The 27,254-nt window shown below is 45.2% G+C and overlaps 1 protein-coding gene across 1 annotated transcript in view; it reads right to left on the bottom strand.

The window, feature by feature from the left end:
• Nucleotides 1–4,646: 4,646 nt before the first annotated feature.
• Nucleotides 4,647–27,254, bottom strand: part of LOC115083997 (NAC-alpha domain-containing protein 1-like) — a 56,552-nt gene continuing 33,944 nt past the window's right edge. The window contains exons 3-8 of the mRNA XM_029588226.1: nt 26,463–26,551; nt 19,711–19,794; nt 15,214–15,360; nt 6,973–7,104; nt 5,415–5,537; nt 4,647–4,797 (exon numbers count right to left, since the gene is read on the bottom strand). Coding sequence (XP_029444086.1) covers nt 4,783–4,797; nt 5,415–5,537; nt 6,973–7,104; nt 15,214–15,360; nt 19,711–19,794; nt 26,463–26,551 — 590 coding nt within the window. The 3' untranslated portion in view covers nt 4,647–4,782. The remainder of the gene's footprint in view (nt 4,798–5,414; nt 5,538–6,972; nt 7,105–15,213; nt 15,361–19,710; nt 19,795–26,462; nt 26,552–27,254) is intronic.

Genomic DNA, 27,254 nt, shown 5'->3' on the forward strand with positions numbered 1-27,254 from the left:
ATCAAACCTGCAGATAAGGGAGGAAGTGTGGTTGTAATGAATAAAGACCAACATGTAACAGAGGCATTACACCCATTATATGATACAACTTTTATAGACAGATAGTGGAAGAGCCAACTCCAGTTTTACAAGTGAAAATTAAAAGGATAATTGATGAAGGCTTAACAGAAAAAAACATAAATCATAAAGAAGATTGTTTTTTACTAGAAAAAGATTTGATTGTACAAGTATTTATTCACTAACATACACAAATCTTTGAGTGCCTGTTCGTCCTATAGTTGTAGGGACTGGATCAGTGTTAGAACCATTATCTATTTATGTAGACCAATTGTTGCATCCATTGATTTCTCAGGCCTTGTTGAACATGCGAGATTCGGCATATTTTATTTCTTTGCTACAAGAACATCAGAAGATTCATGAGAGTTGGTTATTGTTTTCAAAAGATATTACAGCTTTATATACCAATATATCACAAAGATCTGCAATGCATGTAATGGAAAGGACTTTACAGTAAATGGACCCTGGTGATGGTTTGAGACAATTTACTTGCAAATTAGCTATGATACCATTAATGGAAAATTTCTTTAAGTTTGGGGACTTCTACTATCAACAAATTTGGGCAGTGGGGGCCAGAATGACCCCTTTGGTAGCCTGTCTTTGTGTTACTTCATTTGAGAGCACTTTTATTTACACCTCACCATTTTGGACTAGATTAAAATGTTGAAAGTGTTTCATAGATGATGTTTTTTTCTTATGGATACATACTAAAGAGACTTTGTTGGAATTTACCCAATGGATTAATACCAGAAACCAAATTCTTCAGTTTACTCTTCAAAGTAGCTCTGAACAAGTTCTTTCTTAAGTATTTTGGTTAGTAAAACTTCTTTAGGTACAATATAATAGTCATCATCCCAAGAAACTGAAAGATAATATTCCAACAGGATAACTTCTACATTTACGATGTCTGTGCTCCATGAAACAGGATTACAAGATTCGGGCTGTAGATATGTGCTAATGTATTGTCCGGTGAGGGTATCCAAAGCCTGTTATAAATAGAGCATTTAAGTAGGCTCTGTTTGCACATTGGGCCGGATTTTAAAAGCCCTATGCGTGCAAATGAAAGCAATAAAGTGTGCTTAGACCTCTTAACTGATGGAGAGCATACCTGGCTTTTATGCCTCACTTCTACCTTGGGCTTCATTTCGTTGGGCTGACCAGGGCCAAATGCTCTGCAAGCAACACTTAAAGGGAAGGGTGATGCTAACCAGCTACTGCTCTTTCTCTACCCCCTAACAGCCAGTCAAGTAGCAGATGCTGAAGTAGATCTGGATAGCACTGCATCCTTTACACAGAAGTACTCTGCAGCATCTATTGGCGTGTCTATGGAAGCAGATGCAAGAGTAGATGTTTGAGGTCATGAATGAAACATTTTAGCTCTTCCAGTCTATAGGAGTTTTAAAAACATTTGTATAATCATTTATTAGATATAAGGATGATTTTAATTTGTAGTTTTCTTGTTTTACTTATCGTGACTCATGAAACTGGAAGGCCTGCCTGAAGACTGGTGCCTGAAGGAATGAAGGGGGCAAGGGAAGTGGGAAGAGAGGAGGTGAGAAAGGTAGAATGAATGAATTTATAATCACAGTATACCACATCGGTCACAGCACAAGAGGCAGAGGGGAGAGGGTCCCTTCTGCAGAGGACTTTGCTAGCAATGGGAAGAGCCAGCATCAGGTAGGTATAAAAAGAAACATTTTATTTGGGGGGGGGGGGGGGGAGATTATTATTTATTCTCTACCTATTCGTTCAGGGTGTGCAGGTGTGTGGGATAAGACTTGGAAATGAAGTTAAACCTGGAGTATGGAAAGGCCTGCCGACCATGCAGAGTAAAATAGAAGGATCAGCCCTAGGGAGGGCAAACGCCAAACACTGACAGTCTTGGAAAGAAGAATCAGCAAGTTTCTATTGGTGAGACTCTCACGAAGTCTATGTACAGCACTGCACAGAGATCCAGCACAGACACAGCTTGGCTCATAGCTAATATGTTGTCTTTTATTCCATATACTGTGATTACTCTTTCTTTTTTTTCAAAGTCGACGATTATTTCAAAATAAATGTCTTTTATTCCATTCCACCCAGGACACGGTGATTTTATAGCTTGCGCACCAATATGCGCACACATGCTAGCCTGAGCACATGCACGTGTGCGCCTCATTTTAAGGTGGCCCTTCCTAGACGCATAAATCCCATTTCTTCCATGTAAGTCAGGGTATTTTAAAACCGGTGGGCGTCCACACCATGACCAGTTTCACCAGTTCGTCTACCAGTTCACCCAGTGTTCAGTTAGGCCCTCCAAACTCCCCTGCTTTAACAGCCTGCACTCCCCCCATTACCCCATGTCCTTTAAACCTCTCCAAAATGGCTAATTTGGGGGGGGGGGGGGGTTACAACTTACATCTCTTCCATAGCAGAAGAAAATTTACAGGGCAGTGTACCTGGGTGTGCGACAGGGCGTATAAGTATTTACATGCCCTTCTCTTGACCACACCTCTACATGCCCATGCCCCGCCCAGACCATGCCCAAACCACACCCCTTTTTGAAATCAAGTGAGATTTATCTCAGCAACCCTCCTTATAGTAATCCCAATTTTCTTCATGCTAGGGATAACCAACTGCTCTCATTTTATCAGGACACACAAATTCAGTCCATGCACAGACTTGTAATTCTACTTTTTATTTTTAAGGAGAAGTCAGAACAACTAATTCCAGCATGCAGGCCTGAGTCAGCCTGTCCTGATGAAATGGAGGCAGCTTGTAACCTAGGGGTTGTTAACTGATTTCTCCCCCCCCCCCCCACACCCTCTCCAAATCCACTGAGCAGGCTGATCCATTGCATGCACGGATTTGTAATTCTGATTTTCCCGTTGATTTCCCCAAGAAAATCAGAATGACAAGTCCGCTCAAGCAAGGGGACAAAACCAGGACTGGATCAGTCTGTTCAGTTGACCTGGGGTCAATTGGCAATCCCTGTTGTAACCCTGTCTTCACTTTGTCAATGCCCAGCGACCTGCCCTCTCGGAGGCTAAAGTTTATCTAAATACTCCACCTGTTTACAAAGTCCATTCTGTTTCATGGAGGGCTTGGTCAAGGACTTCTCTACCCATCTACAAAGTCACTGCCTGTTGATTTGTTTTTGGTTTTTTATTTGTTTGATTATACAAATTTTAGATGGGATGAGTGTTCTTTTAACATGCATTCCACAAAGTAGCAGTTACCCCTGCACAGACATTGCTTTATATGTTTACCAAGTCAAAGCAGTGACTTTGAAGGATTGTGTGTTCCTTATGTGAAGGGAGCGCCTTAGGGAATTGTCCCTGCCCCCTTAGGAGCATGCAAGATGTGCCTTCAGCTGGTCTGAGTGCCCTCACTATGCCTGGGGCTCTCAACAGATTCTGCCCTTTATGATGTCAGAGAGAGTCATTGTTAAGGAGGAGCACCTCTCCCCATTGGGGAGTGAGTAGTCGTGGAGGGCAGATTGATGGGAGTGGTTGAAGGAGTAGGATTCTAAGGCCTCGAGTCCTAAGCGGTGTCTACAGCCCTCTCTCAATGAGGGACTCCATAGGGCCTATCTCCCACTCAAGCCGGACCCAGTGTGAGTGGAAGAGAATTCCAGGATGAAAGTACCTGGAAGAGCTAGAGGAGAGAAAATAAGTTCCTGCAGAGTTTAGTGGACCTGGGTATTGAGAAGTGCCAAGGGAAAAAGGCATCCTGATTAGGAAGTGTTCACCAGAGTCAGAGGATGTTTTCAGCTAAAATTAGCCCGAGTGTCACAGGAGACTGAAAGGAAGCGACCAGGACATTGGCGACAGGTACTGGGAGGGCCTGGGGTGGTAGAGGGTACATTCCCCAAAGAGCAGGCCTGTTTGAGGGAGCGTTGGAAAGAGACTGCTTTTTTTTGCGGTATTGGTGCACTGCTCTAAGCGTACTATATTGGATTTTGTGTTTTTGCCACCAGTTTATTTGAGGAAAGACTTTATTTTGAAGAGCAAGGTGCGAGAGAAGGGTGATTTTTTAGTGTGACTAATTGGTGTGCAGAAGAGCCCCTCCAGAGACAAAACCCTAAGGGGCCTTGAAAACTGTGCCTTTCCCCGCTTTGCGGGAGCCCCAGCACATTCATAGGGCCTTGAGTGGTCTGTTTTCCTCCCCATGTGCCCCACTGCCCAAAAGCTGACCAAGACGGGGGGGGGGGGGGGGTAAGCTAAACTTAAACGGAAGCAAGTTAATCCTCAAGACCCTCGACCTCTCTTCATCAACAGAGAACCAAAACGTCTCGCCACCAGCACGTCACCTCCCTCCCCTCAGAGGAAGGGCAAACTCTGCATAGGATCTTGGCTGGTTAATATCTCGGGCATATGTTTTCCATCTGGGGATCTGGGTGTCGGGCTGCACAGAGACAAAATGATGCTGAAAGCCTCGTCCTGCACCCTCTGTGCTACTTCATGCTGGCCATGGCCCCGGGGATCATCTGCATCTCTCTCAGCCTTCGTTTTTCACCACAGGGTGGAGTTGGGGAAGGGGGGCAGCTTTCAACATGAGAAGACAGAATAAAATGAGAGCTGGCGTTCGGTTAAATACATCAGGCATGTTTTTATTTAGCAGCAGGAATATTTGCAGTTCTACAGAGTATTTAATGAGGTGTACTTTAGTGTATATGAATAACTGTGCATCTATACAGAGAGAGAAAGAGACTGACCAAGCAATCAACTATCCAACCTTCTGGGGCTACATAGTTAATTCCTGTATAAAACAAAAAGCACAGAGAGATTATTAATTACAATATTGAAAAATGAAAGAAAAAATGTTTGAATAATACATTGCATTTATAAATTTGGGTTTGAATACTAGGGTTCCTGTTGCGGGATACATATCCCATATCCTTGGCTGCCGGTGGCCTGGTGAAGTGGTCGGAAAAAAGAGCCCTGAAGCTGGAGAAGTTTAATTTCCTTATATACCACTTATCAGAGGGAAAGTTTCTAGGGGACAAGGACCTTATGACCATCTGGATGATCTTGTACAGTTCTGTGTGCACCGATGGCACAATGATGATAATAACTACGATGATTATTATTACAAAAAGAGCCGGTTGGGAGGACAGAAAAAAAAGGTTCTGCCTTTGCTCCCCACTGAAGGGCCACTAGCATAGAGGAAAAAAAATGTTAAATTGGTCTATTTGACCAAGCACAATGACGTCTCCTTCCGAAAGAGATACATTTAGTAATCTGGAAGGCCTGAAATGTATCTAACTACGAATAATCATTGGATCTATGCCGTGCTCTCCTCTACTGAGTATGACCTCCCCCCTCTCACCCGCCCATCCAGGTCTTGGACCCCTCCACCGCATACTTGGCTCTTACCATGATGGCGTTGACGATATCATTGTTGTTGTGTCTGAGCGCCCGCACAGCCTTGGCACGTGACACATTGGCCTGGGCCATCACAAGTTCGATATCTCTCACCTCCAGCCCTGTCTCGTCAATCTGAAGTGAGAAGATAGTGATCAGGGACAAACCACGAAGAGAAAACAGCCACGACTCTACTTCTTAACCAAGTCACCCCAGCACCAGGGTTTGACCATATTTCTGCTTCCCAAACCATATCAAACCCAACCCTTGTGCGCTGCCTGATGCCTGCTTTAGATTCAGGGCACTTCTCCCTCAGTTTTCCAAACATCTCTCAGGCATTCCTGTTCGGTAGACGGAAAGATTATAACCTTTCTTTGGGCTTATTCGCTGATTCCAAGAGTTGCCCTCTGTATTCTTTTCACTGTTTATCCCCGTTTCCTCTCCGGCAGAGACTAGCATGACAGCACCCAGTGCTCACTTCCAGCACATGGAACAGGGTCTGCAGCTTTCTAACAGGCCAAAGCAACAATCTGTGCGCTGCTTTTTTTTCGGTGCACAGTTTTAATGCACGGATTAGAATTGCTTAAAACTCACAATGCAGCAAGCTAATGCATTGGGAGTTAAAACATGCATATACCAAGTTTAAATCTGGGGGAGGAGGAGAGGATGGGAAACCGGGGAAGAAAGAGACTGTGCTGAGAGTTAAAAAAAAAAAAAAAGATAGCTGGATAAATTGTACTTATCTAACTATCTGGCCACTGCTAACCGCCATCACTTAGTCGGATAATTATGAACCTATCTGGCTATCTAACCATGGTTAGCCACCACCACTTAACCAGGTAAGTCAACACTTATCCAGCTAAGTGATGGTGATTAACCGCGGCCTGACAGCCAGAGAAGTCTGTACTTATCTGACTACTTGGCAGCAGAGTGGGAAAGACTTGGTTTTTTGAGATTTTTATGTACCTATACACAGCAGCGCCGGAAACTTAACTCCATCTCTAATCAGGAATTAAGTTTCCAGCACCAAAAAATATAGGGTTAGGCTAGCACACCCCTCTGCATCAGGCAATACTTCTTAATATCCCAATATGCATGGGGTTTGCATGCGAGGGCACCGAGCAGCACTCACATTTTTCAACGCACATTTTGTGAGCGTGAAACTCCTTGCTGCGTCGGCAGTAAGGTTTATGCTCACACAATGTGTGTTTACACAAGGGTTAAGCTGTGTGTTCGGCTGAATGCGCCTTTCTGCATCGGCCTGTATGAGAGCACATCGCCTGCATGGACTGGTCATGCAAGGGCTGATCTAGGGCAGTGTTTCTCAAGCCGGCTCCAGAACAGCAGCTAGCCAGTCTGGTTTTCAGGATATGCACAATGAATATGCAGGAGGTAGATTTGCAAGCACCGCCCCCATTATATGCAAATCTGTCTCATCCATATTCCTTGTGGAGATCCTGAAAAGCAGACTGGCTAGGGAATACGCCAGGACTGGCTTGAGAAGCATTGCTTTAGGAGCACTACAAAGCTCCTAAAACCGACTGGCCTGTCTTGACGCCCCACTCCTTACCTCCTCCTCTTCCTCACTTTCCTCTTTGATTGTCAGCGTGGGTGTGGTCTCTGTGATCAGAGGTGAGTGCTCCATTGGGACCTTGAACTTCTCAGCTGCAGCTTTGTGGACCTGCTGTGATAGATCTTCAATCTGCATGAGGCCAAAAGGATAGAAGGAGAGACTGTCTTAACCAAAGAGAACGATCCAACCTCTTCATCCCCCGAAAGCATATCTAGATAGCCCAGGTAATGAAAGATACCCTAGATTTTCAGACATTAAACAAAACATTTACATCACAGATCGCAGCCAGGGGGCAATTTTCTTGTGGGCTTGGTGAATAAATCCCCGCCTGTGGATCTGAGGCCTGCCTGGAAGAGTGCTTCTGTGCTGTGGATCCCGGAACATGCAGTACAGAACGAGGCTGCATCTTTCTCCCTCACAGATGTGCACCCAGCATCTAATTAATAAGGACACGTGTTGTCGGCAGAGCCGTGGCGGCGTGCGATAACGTGGCACACTCTTTCTGCTCGTGCCCTCTGGTGCTTGCTTTCTGGCAAAAGAGCTTGTGAACCACTTAACAATATGTTTTAAAATCAAAACACCTCCCGCGCCAGGCTGGCGCCTAAACGTGGAGGAGGAATCCACGGAATGAAATCGGAAAGAAAGATTAAGATGCTCCTGCACGGTTTTGTAGTTTGCAGCGGCAGGGGTGGCGGGAGTCTCCAGGATGGAGCAGCTGCCCCTCCTCCAGCGGCGGATCGGTGGCAGATTAATGCTTTAGCCACTAACAATACCAAATTCTGTGCATAACGTGCCAAGCTAGAAGTTAAGGGCAATGAGATGCAGAATCCCTTTTTGATCCAGGAAGCCCAGGCTAACCTGCCTGTGTCTTTTTCAGCTCCTCACTTATTTCCCGCCAGTTTGGGCTTTTTTTTCCCCTAATGATTCGCTTTTTTTTTTTTTTTTCGCAGGTTGCTTCTTATCTGGTGTTTTTTTTTTTGCCAATCGTGTTTTTTGGGCTCGGTGCTGTGATTGGCTGATGCTGCCGATGAGGCCTGTCCCATAGCAGGCCCACCCAAAACTTTTGCCGCAGTATAGCCAGCCAGAGCTGCAAAGCTCACAGGAGCACGAGGACAGACCCCGCACGGCAAGCAACAGCGTTGGGTGACCAAGGAAGCTTTTAAGAAGGGAGTGTAGCACTCAGCTGGCTACAGTACAAGAGAAGAGGTATCAGGAGGTGAGGAATGAGTGTGCTGGGAGGGGAGAATGAGTGTGAGGGGACCGGAGACGTGCTTGGAGGGGGTGGGGGAAATGAGTGTGTGGGACCAGAGATGTGCATGGAGGGGATGGGGAGGGGGGAATGAGTGTGAGGGGCTGGTGTTTTTTTTTAGTTGTTCTACACCATTTTTTATTTCATCTAATTATGTTTTTTTTATTTCTTCTCCCTGCAGCAGATCACCTATGTAAGAAAGCCTGTCCATACCTGCTGACTACAGGTAAAAATTAATGTAACATGGAAACCTGTAATGGTGTTTTTTTATTTGTTCTACACCACTTTTGATTTCATCTAATTATGTTTTTATTATTTCTTCTCCCTGCAGAAGATCACCTACAATTGTAAGAAAGCCTGTCCATACCTGCTGACTACAGGTACAAAATAATGTTACATGGAAACCTGTAATGGTGTTTTTTTATTTGTTCTACACCATTTTTTATTTCATCTAATTATGTTTTTTTTATTTCTTCTCCCTGCAGAAGATCTCCTTTGTAAGAAAGCCTGTCCATACCTGCTGTTCCTGTCATTGGCTGCTGCTCTACTAAATGGTTTTGATCTACTATGGCAAAAGTAAGGAACCGGACTAAGAACGGTAAAAGGTACTGCAAAGCATGGGAAGAGGAATGTGAGCTAAAAGCGTGGATTCAGCCTGTGGTCGGCAATGAGAGTAGGGCAATGTGCAAATCTTGTAAACGTGAAATTCGTTTTGGGCTTGTTTTTTTTTTTTCAGAAAATAGCACTTGTTCTTTCATGATAACCCGGCAGCCCTGGGGCAGATGGAGTCTGCTTTCAGAAGGGAAGGATGTGGATCATGTGTGCTCTCTGAGTTAGGCCCTCAGTCTGTCACAGGAGAAGAGAGGCACATGCCTGGAAGGAAGAGGGATACTAAGCAGCTTTTACAGTTTTTCTGCTTTCTACCTTTTTGACCTGTGCCATCCCTGGCAGGCTGTATCCTCTGCTCAGGGTGGTCAGGAGAGACTGGACACCTTTTCGGCCAGCATTGGAGGAGGATGCAGCACCCAGTGTGAGAAGATATCCCGGTTCAAGTTTTTTCAAGTTTTGTATTTTTCCATCTCTGGGGTAAGGGAGAATTTTTCCTTCCCCCTTTTTTCCCCCAGAACTGGAGACTTTGGGTAGCTGTTGCCGGTACAGGCCTTTCCTCCTGGAAGGCCAACTTCTTTCTCTTCAAGAGTAATCATCAAGGGAGAAAAACATCTGGAGACCCCCCAACCGGAGTTTCCACCCCAGGACACAGGGCTCTGCCAGATGAGGTTCAGGATTCAGCATGGACCTCAGGTCCCTTAGGGATAGTTATCTTTCCCTACCATGGAGGATAAGAGGGTTCTAAGCCCCTGCCTGGAGGGACATTTCCACAGAGTTAGAGAGTATCCACATCCTGGCTTCATGTAAATCTTGGAACACGGGAAGTTTCTGGACACTTTATGTTTTGCATCTATTGATTCTTTTAAGAAGAAAGACAGTGAACTTTAAGCTGAACACCCATCCAGTGAGTCCTGCCTGGTTTGTGAATGTGCCTGTCCAAAAGCGCTATGCTAGCACATACACGGGGACTACCATTACTGCCTGGGCCAAGAAGGATAGTCTTCACCCCCCTCAGAAAGGACCCATACCTTGGGGATTATAGGAAAGGGGAATGAGAGGTGAGAAGACAGCCCCACTTATAAATTCTTTTCCTCCTCCAAAGAAAAGGGTTACATACATATCTCATAAGGTTATATAGTTTAGAAGGCAGAATTTTAAGTGTGAGTTAAACAATTGTTTTTCCTTTTTCTCCTTGCTGCCGTTTGATGTTTCTCTGACACATAGTAACATCATAATGACGGCAGAAAAGGACCAGATGGTCCATCCAGTCTGCCCAGCATAGCAACTATCACTCTCTGCAGGTTACCCCCATGATTCTCTCAAGGGTTACAAGGGCTGACTAGCCAAGATCAGGAGACCGCAGGGTAAGCTGATCCATCTGCTGGAGACAGACAAATACTGAAGGGCTGCAGGGTAGGCTCTGTCCTGATATAGGATATCCTTTCAGTTTTGGTCTGTCTTCATCTGCTGGACAGGAGGCTCAACCCACGGTCTGGACTGATCCGGGTACATACAAGGAACTGTCGCTCTGTGCAGGTTACCCCCATGATTCTCGCAAGGATAGTAACTGTTGCTCCGTGAAGGTTACCCCCATGATTCTCTCAAGGGCAGTAACTGCCGCTCCTTGCAGGTTACCCCCATGATTCTCTCAAGGGTAGTAACTGCCGCTCCTTGCAGGTTACCCCCATGATTCTCTCAAGGGTAGTAACTGCCGCTCCATGCAGGTTACCCCCCTGATTCTCTCTAGGGTAGTAAATGCCTCTCTCAGGTTACCCCCATGATTCTCTCAAGGGTAGTAACTGCCGCTCCGTGCAGGTTACACCCATGATTCTCTCAAGGGTAGTAACTGCTGCTCCATGCAGGTTACCCCCCTGATTCCCTCTAGGGTAGTAAATGCCTCTCTCAGGTTACCCCCATGATTCTCTCAAGGGTAGTAACTGCCGCTCCGTGCAGGTTACACCCATGATTCTCTCAAAGATAGTAACTGCCGCTCCATGCAGGATACCCCCAAGCCTTATGATAAGGGTAGTAATCTTTACAATCCAAACCAAGCAACTGTCAAACCCATAGTAAAATTACTGCTAGCTAGCAACACTTTTACAGGGAGAAGAGCCTTCTTGATAATTCAGACAATGCTGCTTGTCGTTCTTTGCTTTGGGTCAAAGGGGACTTCCTGTGCTTTTTCCCTTATGTCTGTGTGTCAGTTATCCCAGACCGTAAAAAGTCAAGGCCCAAGTTGGTTGTCCTCTGTACCCAATTCCCCTTTCTCCCCCGCTGTTTCCTTTCCCCTGTGCATAGCAAGACAAGCTCATGTACAGTTCAAGCAAGAGAGCAGAGGAAAGAAAAGTAGACAGTTCAGGATGCAGATGCAAGTTGAACCATAAAATGTCTAACGTCGGGAAGTCGCCACAGGGCCACACAGCCAATCAGCCGGAACTTTCCAGACAATTGGAAACTGTGACGTTTGCAAAGCTGAAGAAGGCCACCTGCGGCCTCTCAGAAACAGGTGATGAGCTTGTGATAAACTCATGGTTTGGGGGTTGCCAAGAAGTGATTCTTGAAGCTCCCCCATTCTTCAGAAGTCAGTGGGCATTCCCCAGCTGAACAGCAGCAGCCAATGGTGTGCCTGGCATCACCTGATATGTCATGGCAAGATCGCTCCGAGAAAACCTTAGAGCATCACCGCAGCAAGAGACTTTTATATAACCGGAGCTGAACTTGCATCAGTAACTGAGCTGCACAAAGGAGACGTTCGTGATGCTCCCTACACTGAGGTCACAGAGTGCCCATGAGAAAGGGTCCCTGCCAAACTCCGGTACCTGTGCTGGGAGAACTTTGATTGGCCAACGGAGACAGTCCCACTGGAAACAGCCTGGGTGAGAGCTACTCATGTTGGGGTGGGGGGGGGGGGGGGTGATGTCAATTCTTTTCGTTTCTTTTCATGTCTTTTTGTTCTTTAGGTTCACAGGCTTATGCAAAGGAGAGAGAAACTGTCTTGCTGAATACATCTTGGCATAAATTCTTATTGTGTCCTAATGAGTTGTGACTTACAGTAAGTGTCCTCAGTTTGTAAGATACTACTCCCTAGGGATAAGTCCAACATTTTTGGTGGCGGCTTCTTCCCCAAACTCAAACCTGACCACTCTGAAGAAGGGGGAATAATAAGGTGTTGCAGGGCGAGCAGCACCATCAAGAAGTAAACCTTATAGTACAGTGACGGGTCCAACCTGGATGGAATTCTAGAAAGACTGCCAGAACAAGCAAGGTGGGGTGACAAGTCCTGTCTGTTGTTAGGGAATATATCTTGTTTGTTGTCTCCAACTGAAACATAGGTGCCCCCTTTTCTGGTTCCACTGAATAACCTGCTGAGTCCCAATGTGGGAGGTCCATTGTGGTCAGCTTTAATCCCAGGTGGTAGCTCAGAGCTGGATGGGTGGGGGTCACTTAGGGGGTTATTTTCCAAGCTGTGATAGGCCCTTATCATAAGATTTAAATTAGGGGGAGGGGAGGAGTCGGGGTGGAGTTAGGGAAGGAATTATGGTACTGGCGGCGGCACCGCCGGCGGCGATAATGTTTCGAACATTATCGCCGGCGTAGGCCGGCTGTAGGCTATCGCCCGACTGCCCCCTGCTTCGCCCCCCTGTAGCGCAGGGTTCATCATTCCGCACGGAATGATGAACCCTGGCCTTAAGTTTGCAAAACTAAATTCAGCTCCTTAAATTTGGTATCAAAATCTCAATTCCAAGGCTATGAAGCCACACTGACACTGACCCTTAAACTCTGGCGAATATATTTAGCTTCAATCCAACAACTGCTTGCTCACATGAAACTAGTATTAAACAATCAAAAAACTGAAATAGTGTATTTAAGCAACAAACTTATGCCCAATGTAATTACTACTTATGATGTTAACGCACTTAACTTGAGCTTAGTGGATTCAGCTCGAGACTTGGGTGTGATTTTGGACAGTGAATTGAACATGAAAATGCATATTAGTAATATGATCAGAGATGGTTTTAATAAGTTACATATTTAAAAAAAATTGAAACCAGTTTAAAATTTTAATGATCTTAGAACCGTTTTACAAGTCCTGTTGTTTTAAAAAATTGATTACTGTAACGCTTTCCTTTTAGGCCTCCCAGAGAATTGATTGAGACCTTTGTAATTATATTTGAATGCTGCCGCAAAGGTCGTGACTGGCACAAAAAATATGATCCTATTACCCCTAATTTGAAAGAGTTACATTGGTTACCTATAAAATATAGAATTGATTACAAAGTTTGCTGCTTTTACACAAATCCATCAATAATGTGAACACTGAATGGTTGAATGCTTCTTTAAGGATTTATACCCCGCAATGAAACTTATGGTCAGCAAATAAGTATTTATTAGCACTACCATCAGTTAAATTGGCTCATCTGACTAAAGTTAGAGAGAGAGCAGTGTCTATAGCTGGACCCAGATTATGGAACTCTCTTCCCATCGAGCTGAGATTACAATCGAAGTATCAGACTTTTAAGAAAGAATTAAAAACATGATTATTTATAAAGGCCTTTGGAGAAGACACAAACTGAGGGTTTTACGCTTTACTGAAAGCTGAACTTTTGACATATTGAGAGGCTAATGTTTTGTTTTACTGATGTTTAATGTTTATTGTTTTTAAAATTATCAATTTATAGTTGTTGTACATGATTTTTTTTTCCTTTTAATTTTATTGGTTTTTTTAATTGATTTTATTTTCTTCATTTTATTTGTTTTTTCTGTTATATTGTATAGTTCTTTTGGTATTTTGTATTGAAATTGTGAACTGGCATGATTGATTTACAGAATATTGGTATATAAAATAATATAAATAAATATTTGTCCCAGCAGTGCCAACTTTTCAGTCCAAGCATAAGCCAAGGAGTCAAGTGGAATCTCTCTCCTGCTACCTAAGCTAAGACAATGGCCCTGATCACTGAAGCAAGGAGCTGAAGAGAGTCAATACTGAGTCTGGAGGTGAGGGAATATCCCAGCCATTGGACAAAGTCTCTCAGTGGTGCTCCCACTGGTGGTCACTGAGAGAATGGCTGTGCAGCAGAAGAGTACAGCCAGGGAAAGAGCATGTGATGGCCATGATGTCATTAACATCTGCCATGTACCCTTTGGGGGTAATTTTCAAAGGAGTTACGCGCATAAATGTAACTACTATTGTAGCAATTTTCAAAAGCCATTTACTCACGTAAAGTGCACTTATGCGAATAAATCCTATGGACGATTCAATGGCATATATTGTAGCAATTTTCAAAAGCCCACTTACTAGAGTAAAGTGCATTTACATGCGTAAAACCCAGATTTACGCATGTAAATGCTTTTTAAAATCTGCCCCTTTATGTGCTCTACTGCATGGATTATCAATCTATTTATTTATTTATTTAACGTTTTTATATACCGACATTCGTTTACACATCACATCGGTTTACAGAGAACAGTGGAAATATGAAGGGAAATTACATATTAAAAGATTTAGTAACTGTATCTTAACAATTAGGACAGCTAAGTAGTTTGATAGGTGAACAAGAGGTAGTAACAAAAGAGAGCAAATTCAACAAGGAACAAGAGGCTATCTAGCCCTTGGATGCACCTTACGAGTCAGCTTTTTAGCATCTCCACGATGAATATACATGAGATAGATCTGCATGCACTACCTTTACTGTGTGCAAATCTGTCTCACGCATATTCATTGCGAAGATCCTGAAAACCTGACTGGCAAGGTGTGTCCCAAGGACTGGGTTGAAAGCCCCTGCTCTACTGTAACACATTTAAAATGTATTTTTACTTTTAAATTTGCAAAATGTATTTGTTTTTAATTTTCTCCAGTTACTTTTATCTCTTGTCTACTTCTAATGCTTAAAATACTGAATCTAATATAATACCAGTGCTCAATATAAAACTTAATCGTGTGCTGAATAGCTCAATCACTGAAGAAAGCCTCAATCCTGCGTGAATGATCAGATGATTCCACAGAACAGGTCATATTGTTTGATTTCTCCTTCTCATTGTGAGGGAAATTTTTAAATTGTAAAGGTTGCACACTAAAAGGGCCCATGCACTTTGCATCTGGTGTTTTTGTGTGGGCAGTGGAAGGGGAAGAAGGATGAATGTTAAATAGCATGCATTCTTTCGGAAATCCCCGTGTATACACGCTTTCTTCCTCTCCAAGCCTGAACCCTCCCATGCCCCCTGGCGAGCGCCTCTTTTTAACCCAGTTAAAAGTATGTGCTCTGTGGAAGTTCGGGTGTACTTTTAGCCAGGCTCATGGCTCTGAAAGTTGCCCCTTTGTATAAATAACACATCGCTCCCCCATCCCCCATCATCTCTAGATTTCTAAAAAATCTCACCTTGGCCTCTCCAAATACAATATAGATATCGGAGGCAGGGCTCTTGAAAACATCGGGCTTCGTTATCACAAACAAAATGTTCTTGGATTTGCGGATCGTGATGCGGGTCACTCCGTGGATCTGGCGCAGACCCAGCTTTGACATGGCCTGGAAGAAGGACAACAGGTGGGTTACTGGTTGGACGAAGCTGCATTTTAAGCCACTTCCAGACTTTGGCTGAAAGGAAAACTAAAGTGGTCGAGATCCATGCCTACATCTGGGCAAAAAGAAAGCCTTGCAGTACCTCAAGTACAGTATGGGGGCAGATTTCAAAAGGCCCGGCGGCGCGGGTAAAGCCCCAGGATGCGTGTAAGTCCCGGGGCTTCAAAAAAATGGGCAAGGTGGGGGGGCGGGGTGGTCCGGGGGCGGGGCAGGGCATGGCCAGAGGCCTCCGTACGGCCGCTGGGCCAGGGGGATCGCACGCCGGCACTCGGCCTGTGCGCATAACTTCCACAACAAAGGTAAGGGGGGGGTTCGGGTTGAGGGGCGGGACAGGGGAGGTTGGGTGGGGGGAAAGGAAAGTTCCCTCCGAGGCCGCTCCGAAATCGGAGCGGCCTCGGAGGGAACGGGGAAAGCCAGCTGGTCTCCCCGAGGTCTCGGCGCGAGCCAGGTGCACTAGTGTGCACCCCCTTGCGTGTGCCGACTCCTGATTTTATAACATGCGCGCACAACTGTGCGCGCATGTTATAAAATGGGGTGTACGGTTTAAAATCTGCCCCTATGTTTCTAAAAAAAACCCCCCTTCCTCACCCCCAATAAGCTGATTAAAGCAAATCCCTGGCTAAGCACTTGACTATCTTGCCAGATTTCAATGCCCGGTGCTGGTGCTAATCTCTAGGGATTGGACTTTTATTGTAGTTCTAGTCACTTCATTACTTAACTCTTTATGCTCCAAAAAGAAAGAATAACTGTAAAACATAAATAACGAAAGGAATAATAGAATAAAGGATATTATAACAACCCTTTCTTCTTAGTGAGCTTAGACCTTTCTTCTTGCCTTAGTGGCCGAGCCCTTATCCTATGATCCATATAGCTTTAGGTGTGAAAGGTTTCCTGAGAGGTAAGGTCTTCTGGTAACCAGGAAAAAGGGCGAGTTGGTTCATCCCTTCTGGAGAGTAGAGATGTGAGGGAAGATTTACAGATTAGCTGCCATCATATCTCTCCTTCTCTTCTTCATTATCATCCTCCTCATCATCACCATCCCCATGATCACCAGGCCTGGATTTACGCCTAGGCGATGGAGGCAGTTACCTCAGTCACCATGTTTTGAAGGCGCTATCCAATCCCCGTACCTGGTAACTCACTGCTTATTGCTCCTGCCTGTCCCCCTTCAAGCAGCGTTCAGGTAACAAGAGGGGGAGAGGGCTGGGGAAAAGCACTGAGCAGTTGTTTTCCACTCTGTAGTGTCAGCGCTAGCTTCACTCCTTTCCCTCTTGTCCCTGCAGAAGGGGAATGGGTGAAACTGGAGCAGACCCTGAAGGCAGCATGTGAGGTGTAATAGGAGGGGGAGCGGGCAGGAGCAGACGCAGCTCAGGCTACAGCGGTCTGTGCCCCAGGAACTGTGACTCAGCTGAGGGCAGAGTGGGAGAAGAAGGAAGGAAGAAATCCCAGAGCACAAGTCAGGGCGCTGTGAGCGATTCACAGAGGTGGGCAGAAGGAGAGTGCTGGGGTCAGGCGGGAGGGAAAAAGAGAGAGTGCCGAAGTCATCCTTGGAGTGGAGAAGGGGAAGGGGGAGAGAGAATGGACTATCAGGGAGAGGTGAGGAGGGGGGTGGGAAAGAAAGTTCAAACACATTCTCCTCCTGCCTTCCCCCCAATCGCCCCCTGCTAATCAACAGCAATCTCAGGCTGACCACAGCTCGAAAGGTCTCAGGTGTGACAATCCCACCTCCAGTGCCAGCTCAGAGCTTGAGGTAGGCCAGCAGGGGAGCCGTTGTCATTCGCTTCCCTGCCCTCCTCTTCTCTACCCTGGCCTGGCTCATGGCAACAATGGAAAGAAGTTGGCATGGGGCCTACGAACACCTGCACGCTCTCAGGCCCTATGGTGGTCCCATTTTACAAAGGTTTCCTTAGTAACAGGAAGGCCTCGTGGAGGAGTAATATTTTGAGATATAATGGGGAGGAGTGCAGTGGTTAGAGATTTGATGGGTGGCTCCGATTCAATGTTGTTTGTATGATTATATGGTGTTTTTTAAAAATATATTTTATGTTGTCTTATGTATGCATTCATATGTATTTTTATGTTCACACTGATTTGGTTTACCACAAGAAAGTCGGTCTAACAAATAATAAATTGAAATTGGCAGGGCCTCTGCAAGGTTTGTGAGTTTGCACTTGCGCAGCTTCTCTCCATTGCTGCCTTGGATTGCGTGGAGGGCAAGGAGGTGAGGGGAGAGGTGAAGAGTACTGGGGGATGTGCCCCATGGGAGCGGCCTTGCACAGGGGCACCCCTGGGGCCTGCCCGCTCCCCATTCTCCAGTGCCAGGGCATCCCATCCCCTGCCGTGAGGGCCTATAGGCACCGTAGTCCCAAAGTCAGCCCTGATTATCATCCCCATCCTCCTCATCTCCATCATCATTCCCTCCATCCCCATCCCCATTATCACCATTGTTATTATCATAATATTCATCTTTATCCTCATCCATGCCCTCATCACCATCCTCATCATCATTCTCATCCGCATCATATCCTCCTCCTCTGCCTCATTATTATCATCCTCCTCCTCCTCCTTATCATCATCTCCCTCATCATCCCCCACCATCCTCATCAGTTTCATCCCCAGCATCTTCCTCCTCCTCGTAATCTCCATCATCGTTATCTTCAACCCCATCCTCCTCCCTATCATCATCATTACCATCCTCAGCAGCATCCATATCATCCGCGTCACCATCATCCACGTCATCAATATTGAGTGGCTTTGTCCAAGGAAATAGCTGTACACACTCCCATCCCCCCCCTCCCTAGTACACATAGATATGTATAACTGCATAAGAGATACTACATTTTCAGTAATGTTATACAAGTCTAGAACCCGAGAAGCAGCAGGGTAGCATTTCAGGTTTCCGAAACCCAAGAGTGTTGAATTATGCCAAAATGTCTGTTAAGTTTACAAATGGAAGCAAAACAGCCAATCGCATCTTGTTAAAAGAAACCCGCGCTGGCTGAGCACTGAGCTGTTCTTCCCATAATGCGCAGGGTAGGGACAAATTCTCGACCTGTACTGATTAAAATCCATCTGAGACTCATACATTTTTTTTTTGCCAATTTTTCTAACTTCACAATTTTTTTTGTAGGGGTGGAGGATTTGATGACACATTCATGAAAATCCCAGAACATAGCTAGGATTGTGATTTTCAGACCCTTTCTAATGAAACCCTGGTAGGAAGGGACACAGATCACATAATGTGGATGAGCCTCTCTATATCTGAAGCTCTGGTTGGAAAGGCCATAGGTCACATACTGTAGCTGGCCTCCCTCTCTCTCACTGAAGATCTGGATGGGGTCCCGGATAACATAGCAACATTGTAGATGATGACAGATAAAGACCAATTGACCCATCCAGTCTGCCCAAATATTTTCCCTCTTATCTACACTTCTAAGGATATGTCCCAGTTACAAGCCATTGACCACTTGTAGGATGCTGCTAAGTCATTTTTTGTCATCTTCTTTGGGTTTCTACCATACTGGATAAATGAGCAATTAAATATACAAGTTCCCATTACTTACTCCAACACTCACAACTTACCACTCAGTTTTGTAATAGACTAAACTGTTACCAAAACTAGGAAAGCTGTTGGCTAACATTCAGCTCCTTATGTCCCCTTGGCCTTGCTGGATGGCCACTAGTTCGTGCTGCCTTTATCTATGCCACCCATTTTCTTCTCATCATCTCTCTTTCTCTCTCTCTCTCTTTCTTTGCACCTGCTTTTGTAGAAGCGAAGAGTGGGTTGTTTGCAGTACCACCACCTCCTAACCTTGTTCCTACCACTCTCTGTCCCAGTCAGGCTTGAATTCTGCCATGGTTTCATTGTTAGAGTATTTCGAGCATCCACCACACTCTCTGTAATGAAGTATTTTCTCGAGTTTTTTCTCAACTTTCTTGTCTGCAAGTTCAGATCATGACCCCCCTTGTCCTTGAATTTCCCGTTCTATGGCAGATGTCACCTTCCCATACTTTATTGAAGTCTGTCAAGTACTCAAACATTTCTATCATATCCCACCATCTCTTTTTTTAAATCCAGGAGGGACATTTTGAACGATTTAAGCCTTTCTTGGTAGGACTGTACCATTTTAGTAGCCCTTCTCTGAACCACTTCCATCCTCTCGTTTTCCTTTCGCCAGTATGGCCTCTGGAACCAAATGCCTACTACGGTTGGGCCTTCTCGCTCTGTAGCAGTGGTCGGGTGAATCACAGGTCACATGTTATTGTTGTTAGCTTTTCTCTTCACGTCATACTGACCTTCCTTGCCTTCTTTTCGCTTCTGCTCTGCTTGGCTTTGCTAATGGCTTCATCACCAGTGCCCCCAGAGTGCACAAACTGGGCCTGGAAAAGAAAAGGCTTTTTTGATTCAAAACCATTTCCATTGCCCCTGAACCCAGATTTCATTTTTACCTCTACTCATTGACAGCATTTTTCCTGTAGGTCTAAACTTTCCAAAGTTTACATAAGTTGGATGATTAAAATGTACTCTTAAATGGCTATTGGCATTAGTTACACATCTAACGCATATTCAGACACCCTCAATTGTGTGTCTAAGTATCTTAGACATCTAACTTCATGAAGCTGCATAAGTAGGCAGTTCGGAGGTATATGTTTCCCTTAGATGGGCAAATATAATTTTCAAAGCATTGGATGCTTAAATGTAATATCATTTATGGATAGTCTTGCCACCTGACCTCCGGTCAACCACGAGAGGCTGAGTCAGTTTTGGTTTAACCCCACCCAACTCTACCCCCCCCCCCTGTATCTGTGCACTTGTATTTCTGCCTCTCCTTGAGAAGCTAGAGACACAAATCCAGCTGCACAACATTTGGATCTGAATGCAAAAGTGCACATCTTTGAAACTTGGATCTCCCAGCATCTTTCATCCTCTCCCACCATTTGCAAGAAACAAGTACTCCTTTGTCCCAGTATCATCTTATTCTTCAGCATCCTGTAGGCTCTCCCCATAGTAGATTAGTTCCTTTGAAAGGTGAGGTCATTGACAATTAGTGCAGAAGCATTAAAGGTCTTCACTGTTATGTGCACTTAGCACTCTTGCGTGCATGCACTACACACGAAAACATAGACTGTGATGGCAGGTAAAGACTACGGCCTGTCTAGTCTGTCCAGATTACTTCTTGTTGCATACTGTACACCACAGTGGAACACAGGCTCTCCTTCACTTTTTAGTCGCTAGGGACCTTCTCTGCTTGTCCCATCCTTTCTCCAATTCTGCTACTGTTACTATCAGGGATCCGAATTTATCATGTTTCGTTTTATTTTCTGGAATTTTGTCAGAAAAAAAGGCGCATTTTTTTTTCACATTTTGTTTGTTTACATTTTTTTTTTTTATTACTGCAGATACCAGAAAACAGACAGTGTACGGTGTACACAATTTCAGGATTAGAAATCCTTTCTATTTTTTTTATTTTTTAGAGCATTATAAATTGGAAATTAATTTTAAGGTGACATTATCATCTTCTCATATACTAAGTATAGTGGAGTGACTGACAAAACTTCTAACTTCCTCACAGAGACCAGAAGAGCATTTTCTAATGCTGGCACGGCAGAGAGATCCCCACTGGCAGTGACACAGATGGGCTGAGAGTGGTTGCCTCAGACTGGTTGTAGAACATTTGTGTACCTCCAGCCATCTTTCTGTCTGTGTGAGAGAGACAGAGACCAGTCAGCGAGGTGACTGGTGTGTGAGTGTGTGAGAGACAGAGACTGGTCAGCGAGGTGAATGGTGTGTGTGTGTGTGTGTGTGAGAGTGTATGAGAGACAGAGACTAGTCAGGGAGGTGACAGGTGTGTGTGTGGGAGAGACAGAGACTGGACAGGAAGGTGACTGGTGTGTGTGTGTGGGAGAGACAGACTGGACAGGGAGGTGACTGGTTGTGTGTAAGAGAGACAGATACTGGCCAGGGAGGTGACTGGTGTGTGTGTGAGAGACAGAGACTGGTCAGGGAGGTGACTGGTGTGTGTGTGGGGGAGAGACAGGCTGGACAGGGAGGCGATTGGTGTGTCTGTGAGAGACAAACTGGACAGGGAGGTGACTGGTGTGTGTGTGTGAGAGAGAGAGACAGAGACTTGACAGGGAGGTGACTGGTGTGTGTGTGTGTGTGAGAGAGAGACAGAGACTGGACAGGGAGGTGACGTGTGTGTGTGTGTGTGAGAGAGAGAGACAGAGACTGGACAGGGAGGTGACTGGTGTGTGTGTGTGTGTGTGTGTGTGAGAGACAGAGACTGGACAGGGAGGTGACTGGTGTGTGTGTGTGTGTGTGTGTGAGGAAGAGAAACTAGTTAGGAAGGTTACTGGTCTGTGTGAGACAGAGACTGTGTGTGAGTGACTGGTTGTGGCCCCTAAGAAAGAGGACAGAGCTTCAGCAGCCACTGCTACTTCTGGTGTGTGCTATTGGCTTGCAAGGGAAAGGAGTAGGAGAGTTGCTGGAGAGGGTAAGTAAAGGTGGCTTTTTAAGTTTATTTTTCTTGATTGACTGCCATTTTAATTATTGGGTATTATGTGATGTCTACTATTTTGAAATATTTTATTGATATTTGGACAATTTTTAATCATTTTTATGAGTTTTTAATTGTTGGATGTTATTCTGTTCATCAGCTGTTTTGTAACATTTATTAGAATAGTTTTACAATTATTTCTAAGTGGGGATCTATAGCAGCTTGGCTTGCTCTTTTTTCCTAATAAGAGGTGTATTAGTGTTTAGGGCCTGGTTAAATATTTGTAGTGTTGCCTTTTCATAGATAAGGTTATTACTGTTTGAGTGTGTTCCATAATACAGGTTTAACTTTGTGCGGATTAGTTTGTGTGCGTTATTATGTTAAGTGCTATATTTCTCTTTCCATTTTGCACTGAATACAGAGTGGCTTTTTTGGTTTTCCATTCCAGTTTGTCTCCATATTTATAATTTGTGGTGTTTCTGTACAGTGGGTTCAACCTTCCCTCTACTCCAGAATCCCCCAGTATCTTTCCTAATTCCTGAATGCACTGTCCTATCCCTTTGCAGCGTCTCCATCAGTTTTCCCCATCACTGAGGTCAGATTAAGTGGCCTGTAGTTATAAACTCCTCTCTGTTACCACTTTTATGAAGAGGGATGACCTTTGCCCTTCTTCAGTCCTCCAGAAACCCCCTAGAACCTCTTCCAACTCCAAAGATCAATTGACCAGAACCATTAGTGGATTCAGCAGAACCTCTCTGAGCTCCCTTAATATCCTGCGATGCATCTCATCCAGTCCCCATTTCTTTATCCGCTTCAGTTTTTACCAGCTCCGTACCTAGCCCCTCCTTCTGTAAGTGAAGTCATATCCCCTGCACTATCATATACAGTGGACCCTTGAGTTATGACCGGCTTGAGTTATGACCAACTTTCCCGGACTTGAGTTACGACCAAATTTCAAGTTACGAACAAAATTCTGGTTTTCAGTTACGAACAGATTTTGAGTTACAACCAAAATATATGTATATGAGAGAGAGAGAGACTAGACATAATGCCCACATACTAGGTAGGTATTTATATCCCTATATGAGGCCCACCTAGTTACTCGAGGTGAGGTGTAGGGGTTAGGGGCCACTTTAACATGCAGAGTGTGGTGTACAAACAGAACAGTGCACTCTTGTGAAGATTTGATGACCTTCGGAGTGAGGAAACTCACCCAAAGATGAGGTTTGTGCAATGTTCTCTCAACCTAGCTTGATGTTACCCAGGTAGAGAGTCCATATACAGATATCGTAAAGGAACTGGTGGAGGAGGTGAAATTGTTTCTGGTAGGCTAAGCACATTTTATAAAGAAAAGGAAATTATTGGTGTTTCTGGTAATTACAGACATTATACAACCATTTTTTATTATAGAAATGGTTAGGTAAGGGGTGCTTTTGGGAGGTTTGGAACGCATTATGGGTATTTCCATTATTTCCTATGGAAAAAATAGTCTTGACTTACAACCAACTTGAGTTATAACCAGTAGGGATGTGAATCGTTTTAGGACGATTAAAATTATCGTCCGATAATTTTAATATCGTCTTAAACCGTTATGGAACACAGTACAATAGAGATTCTAACGATTTATCGTTATAAATCGTTAGAATCGTGAGCCGGCACACTAAAACCCCCTAAAACCCACCCCCGACCCTTTAAATTAAATCCCCCACCCTCCCGAACCCCCCCCAAATGAGTTAAATAACCTGCGGGTCCAGCGGCGGTCCGGAACGGCAGCGGTCCGGAACGGGCTCCTGCTCCTGAATCTTGTTGTCTTCAGCCGGCGCCATTTTCCAAAATGGCGCCGAAAAATGGCGGCGGCCATAGACGAACACGATTGGACGGCAGGAGGTCCTTCCGGACCCCCGCTGGACTTTTGGCAAGTCTCGTGGGGGTCAGGAGGCCCCCCACAAGCTGGCCAAAAGTTCCTGGAGGTCCAGCGGGGGTCAGGGAGCGATTTCCCGCCGCGAATCTTTTTCGTACGGAAAATGGCGCCGGCAGGAGATCGACTGCAGGAGGTTGTTCAGCGAGGCGCCGGAACCCTCGCTGAACGACCTCCTGCAGTCGATCTCCTGCCGGCGCCATTTTCCGTACGAAAAAGATTCGCGGCGGGAAATCGCTCCCTGACCCCCGCTGGACCTCCAGGAACTTTTGGCCAGCTTGTGGGGGGCCTCCTGACCCCCACGAGACTTGCCAAAAGTCCAGCGGGGGTCCGGAAGGACCTCCTGCCGTCCAATCGTGTTCGTCTATGGCCGCCGCCATTTTTCGGCGCCATTTTGGAAAATGGCGCCGGCTGAAGACAACAAGATTCAGGAGCAGGAGCCCGTTCCGGACCGCTGCCGTTCCGGACCGCCGCTGGACCCGCAGGTTATTTAACTCATTTGGGGGGGTTCGGGAGGGTGGGGGATTTAATTTAAAGGGTTGGGGTGGGTTTTAGGGGGTTTTAATGTGCCGGTTTTGTGATTTTTAGATTTTTAGATTTTTCACGATTTTTCACGATTTTTCACGATATTTTACCCCCCCAAACGGCAACAATACGATTCCCTCCCCCTCCCAGCCGAAATCGATCGTTAAGACGATCGAGGACACGATTCACATCCCTAATAACCAGCCCTGTGGAACGAATTGAGTTTGTAAGTCAAGGGACCACTGTATAATCCTGCCAGCTGTCCAGTCCCTTCCTTGGTGAACACTGAATAAAAGGGTTTGCTTTTCCGTGTCGCCCTCCGCACTTTCTCCTTTTTCAGCGCTGCCCTCTAATCCCACCTCAGCACCTCCTTCTTTCACTGACGCACCTGAGAAAGATTTGGCCACCTTGATTTACAGCCTTTGCTCTTTTTTTTCTCTCCTCGAGCCTCTGCGGTCCTGAGAGTCTCCTCTGCTTCCCACAGCTTTTCTTGATATTCTTTCCTACCCTCTACTTTCTGAGATCCTTTTTCTTACCTTCTGTATGCTTTTTTTTTTGCCTTTACTTTTTCAGCAACCTCTTTTGACAATCATACTGCTCTCTTTTTCCTCTTACTTTTTATTTACTTTCCTAACAAAAAAAAAAAAAAAAAAACGAGTCCTGTTGTCCTTACTATAGCACCTAATCTGTGGTGAGCACATCTCAAGGTCTTTAGCAGAGTTACAGCCCTGCTAGTAAAACTTTCCTCCCAATGCGTTTACAGTCTGTGTTGCCTTGATTACTGTAACCTCCTCCTCACCAGCCTCCCTTCTCCTCCTCTCTCCTCTCTTCTCATCAGTCGGAAGGCTGGAGCCCCGAGTCAGCTTCCAGCCCCAGTGCTCTGACCCCCCCACGTATCACCGCTTCTTGTGTTTCTCCACAGACTTCCCTCCCCTTTCCCTCATCAGTTCCCACATCTCCTACTCTCCCTCACATTCCGTCACCCCTACCTTCTAAGCTCAAGCAATTTCTCCCTCAGCCGCCTCTCAGGCCCTCTTCTCCACCTGGGCCTCACTCCTCGGTTCTCTATCCCCCCCACACCTACAACCCCCCCCCCCCCCAACGATGTTTCCGGCAGTAGGACCCAGCTCACAGTGGGAACTGATGCGTCAAGCACAGATTTAAGAAACCTCCGACTCTCTCGCCCACACAACGCTGGCTGCTAAGGCAGGGCAGGGATTTCTCATCAGTGTGGCTGCCTATGCCCATACATACCACTGACAGGTGGTGCGTACTGGACACACACACTTTCCCTGGCTTGTATGCATTCATAGTTCTGTTAAATATACATGATAAGCAGCCTCTAAAGCTCTGCAAAGACACTGCAGTGTCAGATATTTATTTCAGCTTCTAAATGTCATAGTGACAGGTACAAATTTGAATCAGCAACTCTTTTTTTTTTTTTCCAACCAGTTTGGCAAAATGATGAACAGCGCTGTTTTCTAGGTCTAAATTTAAAACCCAACATTCTTATGTCACCCGTTGGCTAGTGTGTTCAATAAAGGAGGCCACCGGCCATAAGATTCATGCTTACTTTTAGCTGGCCCAGGTGTAGCTGCTGAATGACTTTTAGCTCTTGTCTGTTCGTCCAGTGATTAAAAATCATCACTTCTTCCCACAATGAATGACTGCATAGCGAAGTGCAGCTTAAAACTCAGGCTGACTCTTCCTATTGGTTTTCTGCACTTTGCATTCAAGTTCAAGGCCATTTATGATCAGAGCACCATCTTAAAGTAAAACAAAGTGTAAAAGGGTCACTGCAGTGGGAGCGTAGAGTTGAGGCTGATATCAGAAAGTGGAAAGGCGTCCTCTAATGATGTCAGCTTCTGAGATGGAATGCCCTGAGCTTCCCAATGCGTTTTACTGTGCAGTAACCGATTGGGTGAAGAAATTCCCAGCAATAACTTGTTTTTACGAGAGATTATTAATCACTGGACTGAGCTGATATGGCTTGCCATCTTCTGGATACCTGCTGCCAAGTTCACTGATGTATCTTTTCACTGATTGATTCATGTCTGATTGAAGCTTACCAACACAGAAGTTTAACGCTGGGGCTCTGCCAACTCTACCTGAGTCTGAGCTGTCCGTGGTTCTGAAATATCAGGTTCTTCCAGCTCTGGGATTGATTCCTCATTACTCTCGGAGTCGTTACAGGAGCCTAGAAACAGAACATAGGGTACCTTTTTACCACCGATCTAGATTTTGAAGGAGAGCTGTCTGTTGCTCAAGCTGCAGTCAGCTGCATTGCAGAGGCTATGATGATATAAATGCACAATCCAAATAAAAAAAAACCCCACAACATTTTCTATTTTTCAAGATTCTATGTTAAACTGTTAACTATCCAGCTGATAAGGCGTGAACTGGGTGGAAGATCAGTTTCCTTCCGAGCTACCAGCACCGCTGACAGAATAATTCTCTGACAGCAAAGCTGGACGTCATCAAAGAGCTAAGATTGTTTTGCGCTTCCGTTGGCTGTGGGGATTCTGTGGGGTGGAATAGTTTGGGTGGAGTTGTGGGAAAGATGGAGTCCAAATTTATTAGCAATATTTTTTTTTGGGGGGGGGGGGGGGGAGGCTCTTTGGGCTGATAGGCCTTCAACTTAAAAAAAAAATCTTTTGTGGGGCTTGGTGAAAGCAGAGAGGATTCAGGTACTTTAGTGGGAGATCAGGCTTTACAGGCCCACAAGGATTGTTTTTCAAATTTTGTTATCCAGCACTTAACTGGCTACATAATTTGAGTATAGCTGGTTAAGACTAAGTTATCCAAGTACATGTACTCTGATAACTTTAAACCTAACTGGCTATATTCAAACAACGGCAATTAAGTTTGAAAGTTATCCAGGTATATTTGAGTATATTCAG

Source organism: Rhinatrema bivittatum, chromosome 2, assembly GCF_901001135.1.
Source record: "Rhinatrema bivittatum chromosome 2, aRhiBiv1.1, whole genome shotgun sequence".
NCBI classification, from domain to species: Eukaryota; Metazoa; Chordata; class Amphibia; order Gymnophiona; family Rhinatrematidae; genus Rhinatrema; species Rhinatrema bivittatum.